Source organism: Pan paniscus, chromosome 7 (assembly GCF_029289425.2).
Source record: "Pan paniscus chromosome 7, NHGRI_mPanPan1-v2.0_pri, whole genome shotgun sequence".
NCBI lineage: Eukaryota > Metazoa > Chordata > Mammalia > Primates > Hominidae > Pan > Pan paniscus.
Window position 1 is genome coordinate 121,598,803 of NC_073256.2, and position 15,017 is coordinate 121,613,819.

Genomic DNA, 15,017 nt, shown 5'->3' on the forward strand with positions numbered 1-15,017 from the left:
AAGACGGGCAGATGACAAGGTCAGGAGTTCAAGACCAGCCTGGCCAACATAGCGAAACCCCATCTCTACTAAAAATACAAAAAATTAGAAGGGCATGGTGGTGGTCACCTGTAATCCCAGCTACTTGGGAGGCTGAGGCAGGAGAATCACTTGAACCCGGGAGGCGGAGGTTGCAGTGAGCAGAGATTGTGTCACTGCACTTCAGCCTGGGCAACAGTGCAAGACTCTGTCTCAAAAAAAAAGAACTTATTAATACCAGCCACTAAAAGAGCTAACCGTATGGTTGTATCCCAAAAAGCTATCAATATGCACAGTGTGGATAAATAGTTAAGCCTGACAAGAAGTAATCGAGTACAAATCATTTGGACTATCACCCTCTTGCTCGAGCTTTGGTAGCCTCTCAACTTCACATCTCAACACTCATAGCTTTTGTAATTTGGGCTCAGTTTTTTGTGGAACCCAGTCCCCCATTACTTTACATGTGCTTTGGTCATTGCACCTCCCTTAAATGCACATGGTCATCCCTATCTTTGCACCTTTGCCATGCTGTTTCCCTTGCTTACGAAGCTCTCTTCTCACCTCTCGTTAAGTCCCAATCTGCCTATTTTTCATGTCCAGCTCAAATCCCACAGCCTCTATGACATACCTTCTTCCCTGACCTCTCCAGATAGTACTTCCTATCTGTGTCACATCTGTAGTATTTGACTCAGTTTCCTGTTTGGTCTTCTAATTGGTTTCTATTAGTAAATCACATCACCAAACTACTAAAAATCCTTGAGGACATGACTACCCGTGAACAAAAATTAAAAATCTCTTTTCACATTATTTTGGTGAGTTTTTGCATTGCCCTTGGAATATCTTTCTGAAAGTTACCAATAGATGTGAAACTATTGGCAAACTAGGCTCTCTCCTTTTTGTAGATTCTTTTTCCTTCTAATATCTATCACCCTACAAAAACAGACTTTCCTATAAAAGTTAAGACTGGAATTTGAGGATTACTCACCATCTGTTTCTTTGTAAATTGTGTGAAGGCCTGGTTCTTTTACTATGATTAAAAGAAAGGGAAAAATATGGTAAGCAGAAATTAATCTGGCATTTAAATATTACAATGAAAACAAAAGATAGGCATAAATTAACCTGCATTTAAGTATTACAATGAAAATAAGGCTTATTTTTTTTCCTTAGGTTGAATCTTTTTGTTTCTTATATTAACAATTTGCACACTGTTTTAAATGGAAATAAAACAATGGTGTTTTGTGCTTCTTACAGATTTTTTAGAAAATCTTCATCCCACTCAACATGACATTGTTTAAAATTGTTTTAAATACCTTTTCTTTCTGCCTCCTTAACAAGAGCACTTTTTATTTACACAGTTCTTTGCATCTGATGATCTCAGAGCCTTCGCTGATATTTCTTACCAGATAGTGATTACAAAGCTGTTACACTTTTTGTTTCTATCTCTGCAGAAGCAGGAGGTAAAAAACTAAGGAGCACTGTCCAAAGAAGTACAGAAACAGGCCTGGCCGTGGAAATGAGGAACTGGATGACTCGACAGGCAAGCCGAGAGTCTACAGATGGTAGCATGAACAGCTACAGCTCAGAAGGAAAGTGAGTGAGGCTGCATGTGATGTGTGTCTCCTCCGTGCCTCACCTATCTCACTCTATGTGCTTTCACAGAGATTTTCCAACTCTCATGCTCTTCAGAACCACTTTAATTTTCACTGGCTGATTTCCTGTGAAGAGAACTTTGCTCACCTGCCACTGAACAATGTGACATATCTGGCTTTTTATATCAAGTGAAATAGGTTTGGGGATAAAGTGTTTTGCCTTAATGGCAAGTTGCTAAAGTGTGACTCTTACAATGCAATGCAAATAAAATATTTTGCCCTAGCTTGAAATAATATATAAAAGCCCAAAAATAATAAGCATGCATGCCACACCATGTGAACAATGCTAGTTTTAAGAATCTCCATCCTGAGAATTATTGCTAAAAAATATGGAATGCTGGCGTATACTTAGTTCCATGTTGCAACAAACAACTATAATTATTTAATTATATTAAATATAACAGCCAAAAAGAAATGCCACCAAAAACTTGGGGAGCCTTTTACGTAGTTATCAAGTAGCTTTCCTTTGAATCAACTGTCTCAGATATTTTTAAAGCATTTTTAGCTTGTGTAGTTCTGTCACCAACAAATTAATAGTACTTAGCAACTAAAGATCTGGAAGTGGGGCTGTAAAGGACATTAACAAAGGAAAATGGGGTTTACTGGCCTCACTGTCATCACTGTGTAAGTATTAGATGTTTAGATAACCTATGTGTGGCCAGTTTACAGATGTGAGGCCGTAGGAGCTGTTGGCACAGCATGAATGGTATGTCTCAGGATAATTTGTCTAGCACAACAACATAAATACAAGAGATATAACTGGTTTCTCTACATTTGTAAGTAGGCTTATATGGGATACTTATAGAAACAAACTAAAACATTTGTATTAACTAAATATTTGAGAGTTGAGGTCGGGGGGAGAAATAGATTCACTATTCATTAAGGAAGTCTAAAAAGAGAGGGAAAATCAACTGAAAAGTGAATGTGCACTGAGCACTAATCATTGCAAAGAACTATATTAGATACTGTTAGGGATATAAAAATGTTTACACTATAGCCCCTGCTCCAGATGTTTATAGTCTTATTGGAAAAAGAGGATGAATACCCATAAATTCATTCAACAAATATTACCATACCTTCCAGTGGGCCAGTCACTGTGCTGTACGTTGGGGATGTAAGTCATAGGAGGGAGGGAGTAAATCTCCATGGCTAAGAGTATGGGCTTTGCAGTCATATAGGTCTGGTTCTCTCATCTGGGTCTTTCTTTTCTTTCTTTCCTTTTTTTTTTTTTTTTTTTTGTTTGTTTTCTTTTCTTTTGTTTCCTTTCCTTTCCTTTACTTCTATAGAACTTACAATATTCCAGGCATGGTTCTAGATGCTAGAGATACAGCAGTGAACAAAGCAGACCCCATCTCCCCAAAAATAAAATACTCTCATCACATTTACACTCTCATAGAAAAGACAAACAATAAGAAAAATTGTTAAAATGTATATAAAAGAAAAACTAGTAAAATATATAGTAGATTAGATAGCATACATGCTAAGGAGAAAAATACGGCAAGGAAGAGAGGTGATCGAGACAGTGGAGGTAAGATTTGACACAGGATAGACGGGGAAAGGAAATATTCGAGTGAAGATCTGAAGGAATTTAGTGAGCAGAGGGATATCTGAAGGAAGAACATTCTAGAATGAAGATTGCTTCAGAGGCCCTGAAGCAGGAGCTGGCCTGGTGTCAGCAGTGAGGAAGGCAGCACTGGGGAGGAAAGGTGAGAGCAGTAAAGGATGAGGAATTAGGGCATGTGGCAGGGGCGGGGGCAGCTTATATAGACTTTATGTATTGTAAGGACTTTGCTTTTACTGAGTGGGATGAGAAGATGTTGGATGGTTTTGAGCAGAGGAGTGACAGGATCTGACTTCCATTTTTGGCATATCAGTCTGAGTGCTGAGGGGGCAAGGGGCCAGGACAGCAAGGGCAGCAACAGGGAGAGCATTCACAAGGCTGCTACAGGAATACAGAAGCTAGGGAATGGTGGCTTGGACCAGAGTGTAGCATTAGTGAGGTCAGATTCTGAATGTATTTTGACAGTAGAGCAAGTAAGATTTATTGATGCATTTGATGTGGGTAATGAGAGAAAAGAGAGTATATTTGTTTGCCAGGGCTACCATAATAAAATACCGCAGGCTGGGTGGCTTAAAAAGCAGGAATCTATTTTCTCACAGATCAGTAGGCTAGAAGTCCAAGATCAAGGTGTCTGCAGGTTTGAGTTCTCCTGAGGCTCTTCTGCTTGGCTTGCAGATGGCCACCTTCTTGTGATGTCTTCTCACAGCATTTTCTCTGTGCTTATCTACTCCTGGTGTCTCTTCCTCTTCTTATAAGGACATGGGTCATATTGGATTAGGGCACCACGCAAATGGCCTCATTTAACCTTCTCTCTTTAAAGGGCCTATGGCCAAATACAGACATATTGAACTTTAGGGCTTCAACATAAGAATTCTGGGGTGACACGATTCAGTCCATAACAGAGAGGAAGGAAGAAAGATGGCTCCAAGGTTGACCAGTTGGAAGAATGAAGAATGAGGTTACCATTTATCAAGATGGAAATCTTTTGACAGGACCAGAGTTTGGATTTTTTGTTTGCGTGTTTGCAGTGGGGGGACAGGAGCATGGAGAGAGTCAGTTTTAGACAATTTGAGTTTCAGGTGTCTATTACATATCCAAGCAGATATGTAGACTAAGCAATTGGAACATAGGTCTGTGGCCCAAGGGAGAGATCCAAGCTGGAGATGCCAATCTAGGCAATAGCAGCATAGATGGCATTTTAAACCATGAGACTGGATGAGATTATCAAGGGAATTCAGACATAGAAAAAAGATAAAAGGTCAAAGGATCGAGCTCCAGTGTTTAGTGGCAGAACTAGCAGAGGAGGTTAAGGCTGAGTGGCAGAAGGGAAAAGTGGGAAACCAGGAGACTGGAGTGTGCAGAAAGCAGTGGGAGACAGTGCTTCAAGGAAGAGGGGGCAAGGACAATTGTGTCAAATGATCAGATAATTTTAGTGGAGTGGCAACAATGAAAACATGATTAGACTTTCAAGAGAGAATGAGAGGAAAGAAATTGAAGACAGCACATAGAGACAATTATTTCAAGGAGAGAAATGGGGTAGTAACTGGAGAGGGAAATGGGGTCAGGAAAGGGATTTTTTTATATGGTGGAAGAAATAACAGCATATTTGTATGCAGATGGGAATGATCCAGAAACATTTCTTCGTGTATGAAATAGGAGAAATAATAGAATCTATCATAGTGCAGCTAAGAGGATTAAATATGATAAAGCCTGGATGGAGTAAGTGCTCAATATGTGCTGAGTGTTACTCATAGAAATCACAGTCTGCCTTTGAGACCAAGGAAGAGAAAGACTCACCAGCAGAAGCCTGCAGCGCAGTGTGACAGGTGCTTCTGGTGTCATACTTGGGCTGCTGAGAATATGAAGGAAGAGTCCTGTGAGGTGGAACTGGGTATTTGGATCCAGTAAATATAAGTGGCAAAATAATAGGACTAGTCTTGCCACAATAATGAGGCTAGAATGAAACCAAGCTTACCTGAAAATAAATAGGGGTTGGGGATTTAATCTCATATGTTATTTTGCTTTCAGTCTCATTTTCCCTGGTGTTCGCTTGGCCTCTGATAGCCAGTTCAGTGATTTCCTGGATGGCCTTGGCCCTGCTCAGCTAGTGGGACGCCAGACTCTGGCAACACCTGCAATGGGTAAGAATTTCTGCCACATGATTTCACTATTTTGTTTTAGATTGTTGAAAATGAAATTCTCTAAATTTCATAGAATCTTCTCTCTCTCTCTCTCTTTCCCTCTCTCTCTCCCTCTATTTTTTTTTTTTTTTTTTTTTTTTTTTTTTTTTTTTTTTTTTTTTTTAGACAGAGTTTCACTCTGTTGCCCAGGCTGAAGTGCAGTGGCATGATTATGGTTCACTGCAGCCTCGACCACCTTGGCTCAAGAAATCCTCCCACCTCATCTTCCCAAGTAGCTGGGACTACAGGCACACGCCACCATACCCAGCAAATATTTTGACTTTTTTTTGTGGAAACAGGGCCTCACTGTGCTGACCAAGCTGGTCTCAAACTCCTGGCCTCAAGCGATCCTCCTGCCTCCACCTCCCAAAGTGCTGGGATTACAGGCATGAGCCACTGGGCTCAGCCCAATGGAATCTTTAACAATATTATCAGCAGGAATCAAGACCTTAGATTTTAAGAATAAAAAATATTTAACCATTATTTCTCTTTTAATTTTAATGCTTTCTAAAGGAAGATATTATTGATAGAATTTTAAGTATATTTGAATTTAAGAAAATATATGGGAAATGATGAAACGATGTTAAACCAAGGTCTTTGACTCTATTTCCCTTAGTGCATTTGTATATTAAAGCACATTTGTTCCTTCCTTCTTCCATTAGGTGACATTCAGGTAGGAATGATGGACAAAAAGGGACAGCTGGAGGTAGAAATCATCCGGGCCCGTGGCCTTGTTGTAAAACCAGGTTCCAAGACACTGCCAGGTAAAAACAAAAGAGATTTTTCTATTATTGTCCGTAATCCATATTGTTTCAATTTAGAGACCTTTTGATTGGTTTAGACCTTTGATTTAGTTAATCAAGATTACTAATGTATGGTCCATTATGACTGGTCTGGTGCTGGAGTCATTTGTGTGTTTATCCTGAATGAGTGTTCAGTGAGGATGATCCGGTGGGGATAATGTAAGTTGTTAAATAAGTACATACATAGTAGAAACCACTGCAAAATAAAAACCACCCCACTTAGATCATTCATTTTGTCACACCATGTACACAAGGTGTTCTTTTTTCTTATTAGCTAGTCTTTTGTGTTATTCTTCAGTTTCTCTAGAGCTTCAAAATTCTCCTCAGGAATCCATAAGTCTCTGGAATTAGAATAAAAAATAGATACAGGCTCCAAGAGTAGCATAAGCTATGTATGCTGGATATTCTAATTATAAGACTTTTACTTCCTATAATCTGAGGAAAGAGAGGCACTATTATAACTTCTTATGCTACATATTTCAAATTGAAATGTCATTTTAATCTAAGGTGCATTGAAGCCATGGAAGGTGCTACAGTGCTCCAAATATATTGTGTAGAGATCGTTTGATAAGATGTATAAAACAATTTCTGAGGATTCTGAAACTTGATTTCTAGCCTCAGCATCTCTACTGATTGACTTGTAATTTTGACTCTCAACTTTTCTATTTCTAGCTTCAGCATCTCTACTGATTGACTTGTAACTTTGACTCTTAACTTTTCTATCCTTGCAGAAATTTTTAATTATAATATATAATCTGTTGTATAACCTTGCACTGGTGATTAAGACAGTTGTGTTTATATATGTCTTAGAGCTAGTCAACTCACTCTGCTATAAAAAAATCATGATTTGTACATGCATGAAAATGGTTTTTATGAAGTGTCTGTTGGATAAATTTTAAGCCATAGATTTTCTAATTAGTTGCCTCTTAGCTAATTTGATCAATATCACATGAAATTCCACTACTGTTACACCCACACCACCACCAGTAAGTAAGTACTTTTGAGTAATAATCACTATTTGTGGGGATGAGTGAATGAAACAATATAGCTTCAAGCATGTTAAATAGATTTAAGTATTGATAAATTAAAGACTGAGTAGGACATCTCTCAGGACTGGAAGCATTTCACTTTATTTAATACAGTGTGTAAACCTATATAACCAGTTGTTGAAAAAAATGATAATAAACTCAGAGGTTATGTCAGCATCCCCTAAAACTCTCTGAAAGACACAGTTATCCACTGTTTATCTAATGATTTTGACAGAATGCAGCTAGGCCAGTGGCATGATTGCTAGCTCTTTCAGCCAAAGATTAAACTGGTAAATGTCACCGTGTGTTGGCCATTTCATGTCCATAGTTTATTGCTCATTCTCCTCTGTGTTTTCTTTCCCAAGCACCATATGTAAAAGTGTATCTATTAGATAACGGAGTCTGCATAGCCAAAAAGAAAACAAAAGTGGCAAGAAAAACGCTGGAACCCCTTTACCAGCAGCTATTATCTTTCGAAGAGAGTCCACAAGGAAAAGTTTTACAGGTATCTACTTAATTGTTTATCCCTTACCTAAGAAAGTATTTTTCATGGGGTCAGACATTATACCCCAAATCTTTTCTGTTGTATTCTTTTATGTTCCTCACAAATGAAATTCTTTGGAAACTTTTCAAAGCAGTGGCCCGTGCTATAAAGCAATATACGTTGTCATTTTCTTTAAAGTGATTTACAGACATGCAAATCCCCACCACACATAAATTCCAGTCTCTCTGGATTTCTTATGACCTTAATGCTTCAGTACAATTTCCCCAGTGTACCTTTAGATACCACTAGTTAAAGACAACTGTTCTATTATACATATTTTAACTTGATCTTTGATGTCAGAAAATTAACTGAATGTACTTTAGTATTTTAATATATTTTACAAGTTTTTCTATGTACACAGTTACACTGACATCACTCTACTTTTTATTTTGCCAACAGATCATCGTCTGGGGAGATTATGGCCGCATGGATCACAAATCTTTTATGGGAGTGGCCCAGATACTTTTAGATGAACTAGAGCTATCCAATATGGTGATTGGATGGTTCAAACTTTTCCCTCCTTCCTCCCTAGTAGATCCAACCTTGGCCCCTCTGACAAGAAGAGCTTCCCAATCATCTCTGGAAAGTTCAACTGGACCTTCTTACTCTCGTTCATAGCAGCTGTAAAAAAACTGTTGTCACAGCAACCAGCGTTACAAAAAAAAAAAAATCACAGGTTGCAAACCCTGGTAACACTGCATGCTTAATGTTGTGTCTTCTGAGCCTGTTTCTAGGGATACAAAGCAATCCTGTGTTCTCAGAGGAAGTTGCACACATTGTGCCCTAAAGAAGGCCCTCAGGTGAAAGAGCAGAGCTGTGAAGAACTATCAGGTTTGGAATTCAATGACACTCGAGTTCTGGTCCAATCTGAAGCCATGGATTAATCTCAAAGAATCAGTCAGTTTCATGCAACAGAAGCCCTTTTCAATGGCACCTTTATATTTTTATCATTCCTTTTTCTTCATTTATCTAACCCCAAAGCCCTGATATGCCACAGAAATGGAGCTATACAGCCATGAAGCGGTGTTACAGGTGAGGAGTGAAATCCTAGGAAGCATCAGGTGAAAAGCAGGAGACCAAAGAAGTGGTCAGGAACAATCATCAGCCCTCCTCTGGGCAGGGATCAGAGCAGTCAGTCCAGCAGGAAGAGTGGCAGACTTTGTAGCTCCATGGGCACGTCATTTACTAATGCTAAGATGTGTTGGACTCTGAAAAACAAAATTCTGTGGCTACACTGTACGGAATGAAATTAAAGAAACTTTTTTTGCATGGACACAGATTAGCTGAATACTTAAAATTATTTTCTTGGGGCTGCAACTTGCAAAAAAAAAAAGAAAAGAATAAAAATCAGCCATTTTCAACAATTTATATTATTTTTAAAAATAAATTTCACTAGTGCATGGTTTTAAAAAGGAGAGAGAATGCAACAGGGTGATACAAAGATACACCATGTTTATTCTTTAATCATAGTCTGTGTTTTGGCAGACATTACAAATGGAAATACTTTCTAGAAGATACTTAAAATTCTCTTTATGTGACAAGTATAATATATTCAATTTATTTCCATGTTAAATATACAAATCTTATGAAGTTCAATATGTGCAAATTTTTCACATCTTTCTCCTTCTCTCACTTTACCTCTTCTCCCTCTTTTAAACTTTTCTTTCTCCCTGCCAGAGTGAACCTTATACTAAAAAATTACAAGTTTTGATCTGATCCTCTCTCATACCCCATGTTTGATTCAGAGCTGTAGATGCCTCTGAATTTGCGAATTTCTCAAGGGAAAATTAACTTTAAGAGCTTTCTTTATTTCAAGCATGTTGAAAAGGATTTTGCAACATGACTTGGGAGTACATTAAAGTAAGTCAGCATGTATTTGACAAAGAAGATATTTGAACTTTTGCAGTTTATTGTACAGTGCATGGTAATTTTTTCACCTTTAAAATTCAGTTTACAGGAAAATTCTAAAATCATGTTGCCATTGTGATGTCCAATAAATTTGTTTTTAGCACCAGCATTATTCATACAGGGGTTAAAGTATTATTTGTAGAAGGTCTTAGGTTTTGTTTGTTTTTTAATCATTTAAAGCAATTTCTTCAGCCAGTTTCCATTTACTATGTGAATAGAAGCACTGCTAAAAATTGGGAACCCTGAAACACAGGGCTGTTTATTAATTCATTTTTCTGTAGTAAAATTCAATTTTTCACAAATTATATTTCTAAAGAAATATAGTAAACACAAATTTGCAACAATTTTAAAGCTCCAGTTTTTAGGTGACTCAAAGAAAGTCATTATGCCTATTAATAGTTATTTGATGCCATCACCAAAAGTCTATGTGAAAATCTCCTAAAGTCAAAACCCCTGCCTTTGGTTTTACAGACGGTTATTACCATTGGGTGGAGCTGCAAGGTCAAATTTCTCCTAAGTTCCCCTATTTAGAGGAAAAGTCACTGGTTATTGTAATAAACCACCCATGGTTCTTCATGTACATTTTGATAACACATTATTATAGCTTGATTTTAATTTTTTGCATTAATTTTTGAAATCCACATACATCTCATTTGTTTAAATTAAGGCCATGCACAAATTTTTTTTTAGTTCAGTGCTGACCATTAAAAACTATCATGCTTGATACGGTGCAAAAGTTAAAATGAGTATCACTAAAAATGCCTTCTTTTTATGTGGTGCAATATGAAATACACCAAGACTGTGTCTTGACATTCTGATGGACCCAGGTAAAGTTGTTAAAAGAACGAATAAAACTTTATTAAAATAATGTAGACACCTGTGTACCAGCAACAATTGATTTAATAGACCTATAGTGTCTATACTATCCCCTAAAATAAAGGTTTATGATTTTCCTGATACTAAGATGCAGTCACATAATCTTTTGTGCATATTCCTATACAAATTATTTCTAATTTTAATAAGAAGGACGTGACTACGGAATATTTGTACATACTTGTCATTATGCAGTATTTATTTAAAAGTTGGTGTTTTTTTTTTAATTTTCACATCTGCACCTCGACTTATGGTTTAGTCATGTAACAAGCACTATGCCAGTGACCGTTGTTGCCCTGTACATAGTATGTTTGAAAAGTAAAGGGAATTCCAGTTGGGAAAAAAGGGCAGATTAGTCCTGTAATGAACACCAACTAATGTAAATCAAATTCATTCTGGTGATGGTATTTAACACTTTAAATAAAACATTTTCTTTACAGACGTCTGCAGTGCTTTCTCTGACTTTTCTCCCCACACAGCCCTGAGCCTGCTGCAGCTCATTCCCTGAACTCATGTATCATTTAAAGAATGAAATCACCGTCTCCTACTTCTCAATAACATAAGTGGACTGCTGGTCTTAGCAGCAGCCCTCAGTAGAGCATTTCTTTAAAACGCCAAAGGATTTCTGCTCACACTATTAAAAGTTGCTGTTTTTTAAAAGGTTGTTATTTTGGATTGAGTTTCTTTCTGATTAAATGACTCAGCAACTGACAGATTTTATGAGTGAAATTTTTAATTTAGTCATGGCCTTCACTGACAGCATAGTCACAAATACTCAGGCACAGGCTCTGCTAGCCCCTGGGTGAAGATGGCGAAGGCATAACTGGCTTTATGCAGCATATGTGTTTCTGCTAAAGTGTCAGTTTTGCTTTGTGGGGAGTGGAGGGTGTGTTTTTGGGATGGGGAGACGTGTGGTAACCTGACATGTAACAACCTGTCCGGAGACTAGCTTCTACGTGTGGATATGAATGGGTGAGAGGATTTCTCCATATCCTTCTGGGGCAATTCCTCAACTGGGAGAAGGAAACCCTGCGGAGTTCTCATGGGAGTCTGCTTCAGGTTTGAAATTTAAGAGCTAGTTTGGATTCATGTTTAGTAATCGAACTGAAATCTAAGTCTAGCTGTCTCTCTATTCTTGGAAACAACCATTTCCACCATTTCCAAAGACTCAACTCGAGTCCATTTCCCCATATCTGTCCCATATATTTTTCCTTTATCCCATATATACCCCCTACTCTAGTGAATTGTTTCTTTGTTGTTCATTCCTGTTCTTTGTTGTTCATATACATTCCTGTATATGAACAACATTTTCCTTTATCCCATATATAACCCCTACTCTAGTGAATTGTTTCTTTGTTGTTCATATACATTCCTGTTATAAAAATTCCCTTCCCTTTCTTATGTGCCCTCTCTTGAAAAGCCCTTCTACTTTTCTCAATAATGATCCCTGCGAGTCCCTTCTTGCAACTCCCAGCTCACGAATGAGCTGTTTCGGCAACTCCTGACTAAACCCTAACAACACGGCTGCCATTGACGCCAACACCTTCACTTTCCCAGGGACCCCAGATGCCAAGGCTCCATAGGCAACAATAAAGGATATGATGGTCCTGTAGTGGGTATGATAGAATTAGGCAAGAGATCACCAAAGCTGTCTGCCTACTACTGATGTAAACCTTGACATTCTGTGCACGTAAAAATCATGTGCTCAACATGTTTGTCTCAACTCCCTCAGCTCGTGATGCCCTCAGTGTTCTGTGGGCACTTATGCACTGAAGAAACAGGAGTTCACACATCCACCTCTGGACTGTGAAATGTGTATTGAGAAATACTTTGCAAGAGAGAATTTTTTTAAGTGAACAAACAACAAGTCTGTGCCACACACATCTTCCATATGCCCTGACTCAGGTCACTTAATCTCCAGGATTTCATTTCCTCACCTGGAAAATATGGAGTTTGAGGTAGATTCTCATCTATCATTAAATCAACACTTTAACTAAAATGTAAGCTCCTTCAGGGCAGAGACCGCATCTTCAGTATCAAAAACAATGTTTGACACATAGCTGCTCAATAAACATCTGTCCAATGAAGGTTTATTTAGTCCTTGCTTTATTTGAGGCACTATTTCAGGCATAGTAGTGAACAAAACAAACAGTAGCCCTGTCCTCATGGGGCTTTCATTCTTCTAAAGAAGACACATTGGGTAAACAATTCCAAGTGTGATAACTTTCCTAAAGTGAAGCCCCCAGAATGCTACAGGAGGATACAGCAAAGTGTTTCAACCCAGTTTAGACATTTAGGGAAAGCTTATTAAAAAAATGAACAGGAGTTAAATAGAAGGAGATAATGGCAATGGGAAGCAAGACTATGTCAGGCAGAGAGAACAATGGCAAGAAATTTGAGGAAAGGGAATCATTACTACTTGTATTATAGTGTCTAAAACAGTGATGAGCACATAAGAAGTGAATGAGTTGAATGAATGCATCTGTAGATTCCTGCATTTGGGGCTATTTCTAAAGCACTGAGAGTTTTATTGGGAAGCTAGTTTTGATTTAAATTTGATGTGAAATCTATTTCTAAATGAGATAATTGATAAGGTCTAATCTTCGGTTTCATTATATTTGAAATGGTTCTCAGAATGATGCTTAGTCCTTAATCCCATTAAATGGTTAGGCCTTTGAACACAGGAATCAAAGCCTGCAATTCCATACCCAGCACAGCACCTAGCTCAATGCCGAGCACATTATAGGTGCCAGATACCCAGCATTAACAGTGAATGTCCTTCTCAAATATTCTCAGATAGATTATTGTCAGCTGGGCACAGTGGCGCACACCTGTAATCTCAGCACTTTGGGAGGCCGAGCCGGGCAGATCACTTGAGGCCAGGAGTTTTGAGACCAGCCTGGAAACATGGAGAAACCCCATCTCTACCAAAAATACAAAAATTAGCCAGGCATGGTGGCAGGCGCCTGTGGGAGGCTGAGGCATGAGAATCACTTGAATCCCGGAGGCTGAGGTTGCAGCGAGCTGCGATCACGCCCCTGCACTCCAGCCTGGGCGACAGAGCAAGACTGTGTCTCAAAAATAAATAAATAAATAAAAGAAAAGATTATTGTCATAAACATGGAAGATTCCTGAGTCCTGAAATTTATGTTCATAGTTTGTATATGGTTACATCAAAAAGACTTTAAACCTGTCGTGTCCTTAATGCCTTTTGAGTACCAGCTTCCTATCATCCTGCCTTGGGGCAGGGGACCCTATTGCTTATTATAAGCTTTCTTTTCTAGTCCATCCACATTTTTCCTCTGAGACCTGCCATTCCCTGGCCCCATGTGATGGTAGTATAGAGGGTGCAGACTCTTAAACTGGGCCAATCTTTACCTTGCCTATGAAGATTTGTTATTTTTTTGTTTTATTTTGTTTTGCCTTGATACCAAAGAGGCAGTCCATCTCCAGTGACAAAAACTATCCCATTGTGGGGGAAAAGTCAGGAGCTTCCAGTGACAGTGTTTTCTGATATCTGATGAAAGTTGGTTTATGCTAAGAAAGTCAACAAAACCAAGTGGAGGCAAGAATGTGGAAAGAGTCCTACAGATTCTGCATTCCTAGTTCCATTACGACTGAGAATCAGCGGCATCCCTGCTCTTCCAAGAAAGCTCACACAGTCTAGCTGTAATTAGTTGAGTTCCTGCTGCTTGAGGTCATGAGTCCTAATTAATATATTTGGCCAAAGATGATTCTAATGAAACTAGAATCTCGAAGGAGCCATTGGGTTCACCTAGGGCAACCTCTTAGCTTGAAGGGAAACCCTAAGGGGTGGCCATTAAGCCTCTGCTTGACAAGTGGATGGAGAAATAAACGCTGCAATCCATTTCATTCCATAACATTTAGCCTAAATTGTATTCCTTAACACTTAGCCTAAATCTCCTTCCAGTATTTTATACTTCCTGGGATAGCACTACCTTGCAGAAATGTACAGCAAATGGCTGATCGCTCTTCCATAGATAGTCCTTCAAATATTTAAGTGAGCTATCTTATTATCCCCAACTCTTAGAAAGCAGAATAGCATGTTGGCTAAAAATTCCTGTTCTAAATAAGAATGCCTGAGTTCAAATATTGCTTTCTCATTTGCTGTATAATAACTATGTAATAGCTATATAACCTTGAATAAGCCACTTATCGTGTCTGTTTTCTTATCTATTAAATGGGGAAGTAGAGATAATAACAGTACCTGACTCACAAGGTTGTTGAGAGGATTAAACAATGTAACGCAGACAAGGGACTAGCACAATACCAGACATACAATTACTCAGTAAGTATTAGCTATTTCTGTGGTGGTACTGATTGTCATTATTACTATTAGTTTTACTACCGTTAGTTTTTTTTCTCTTCCAGGCACTTCTAATGCCTTCAACACTTGTCACTTACTAGAAACCTCATCATCTTATCTGTCCTC

At 38.4% G+C, this 15,017-nt stretch overlaps 1 protein-coding gene across 50 annotated transcripts in view; it reads left to right on the forward strand.

Moving 5' to 3' along the window:
- The window catches only part of RIMS2 (regulating synaptic membrane exocytosis 2), a 743,118-nt gene extending 732,113 nt beyond the window's left edge, over positions 1-11,005 (forward strand). For all 50 annotated transcript variants that reach the window (XM_034966469.3, XM_055116819.2, XM_055116823.2 and 47 more), the window contains 5 exons: positions 1,467-1,608; positions 5,257-5,369; positions 6,071-6,172; positions 7,605-7,744; positions 8,183-11,005. In XM_034966469.3, coding sequence (XP_034822360.2) covers positions 1,467-1,608; positions 5,257-5,369; positions 6,071-6,172; positions 7,605-7,744; positions 8,183-8,401 — 716 coding nt within the window. In that variant the 3' untranslated portion in view covers positions 8,402-11,005. The remainder of the gene's footprint in view (positions 1-1,466; positions 1,609-5,256; positions 5,370-6,070; positions 6,173-7,604; positions 7,745-8,182) is intronic.
- The last annotated feature ends 4,012 nt before the right edge of the window (positions 11,006-15,017 follow it).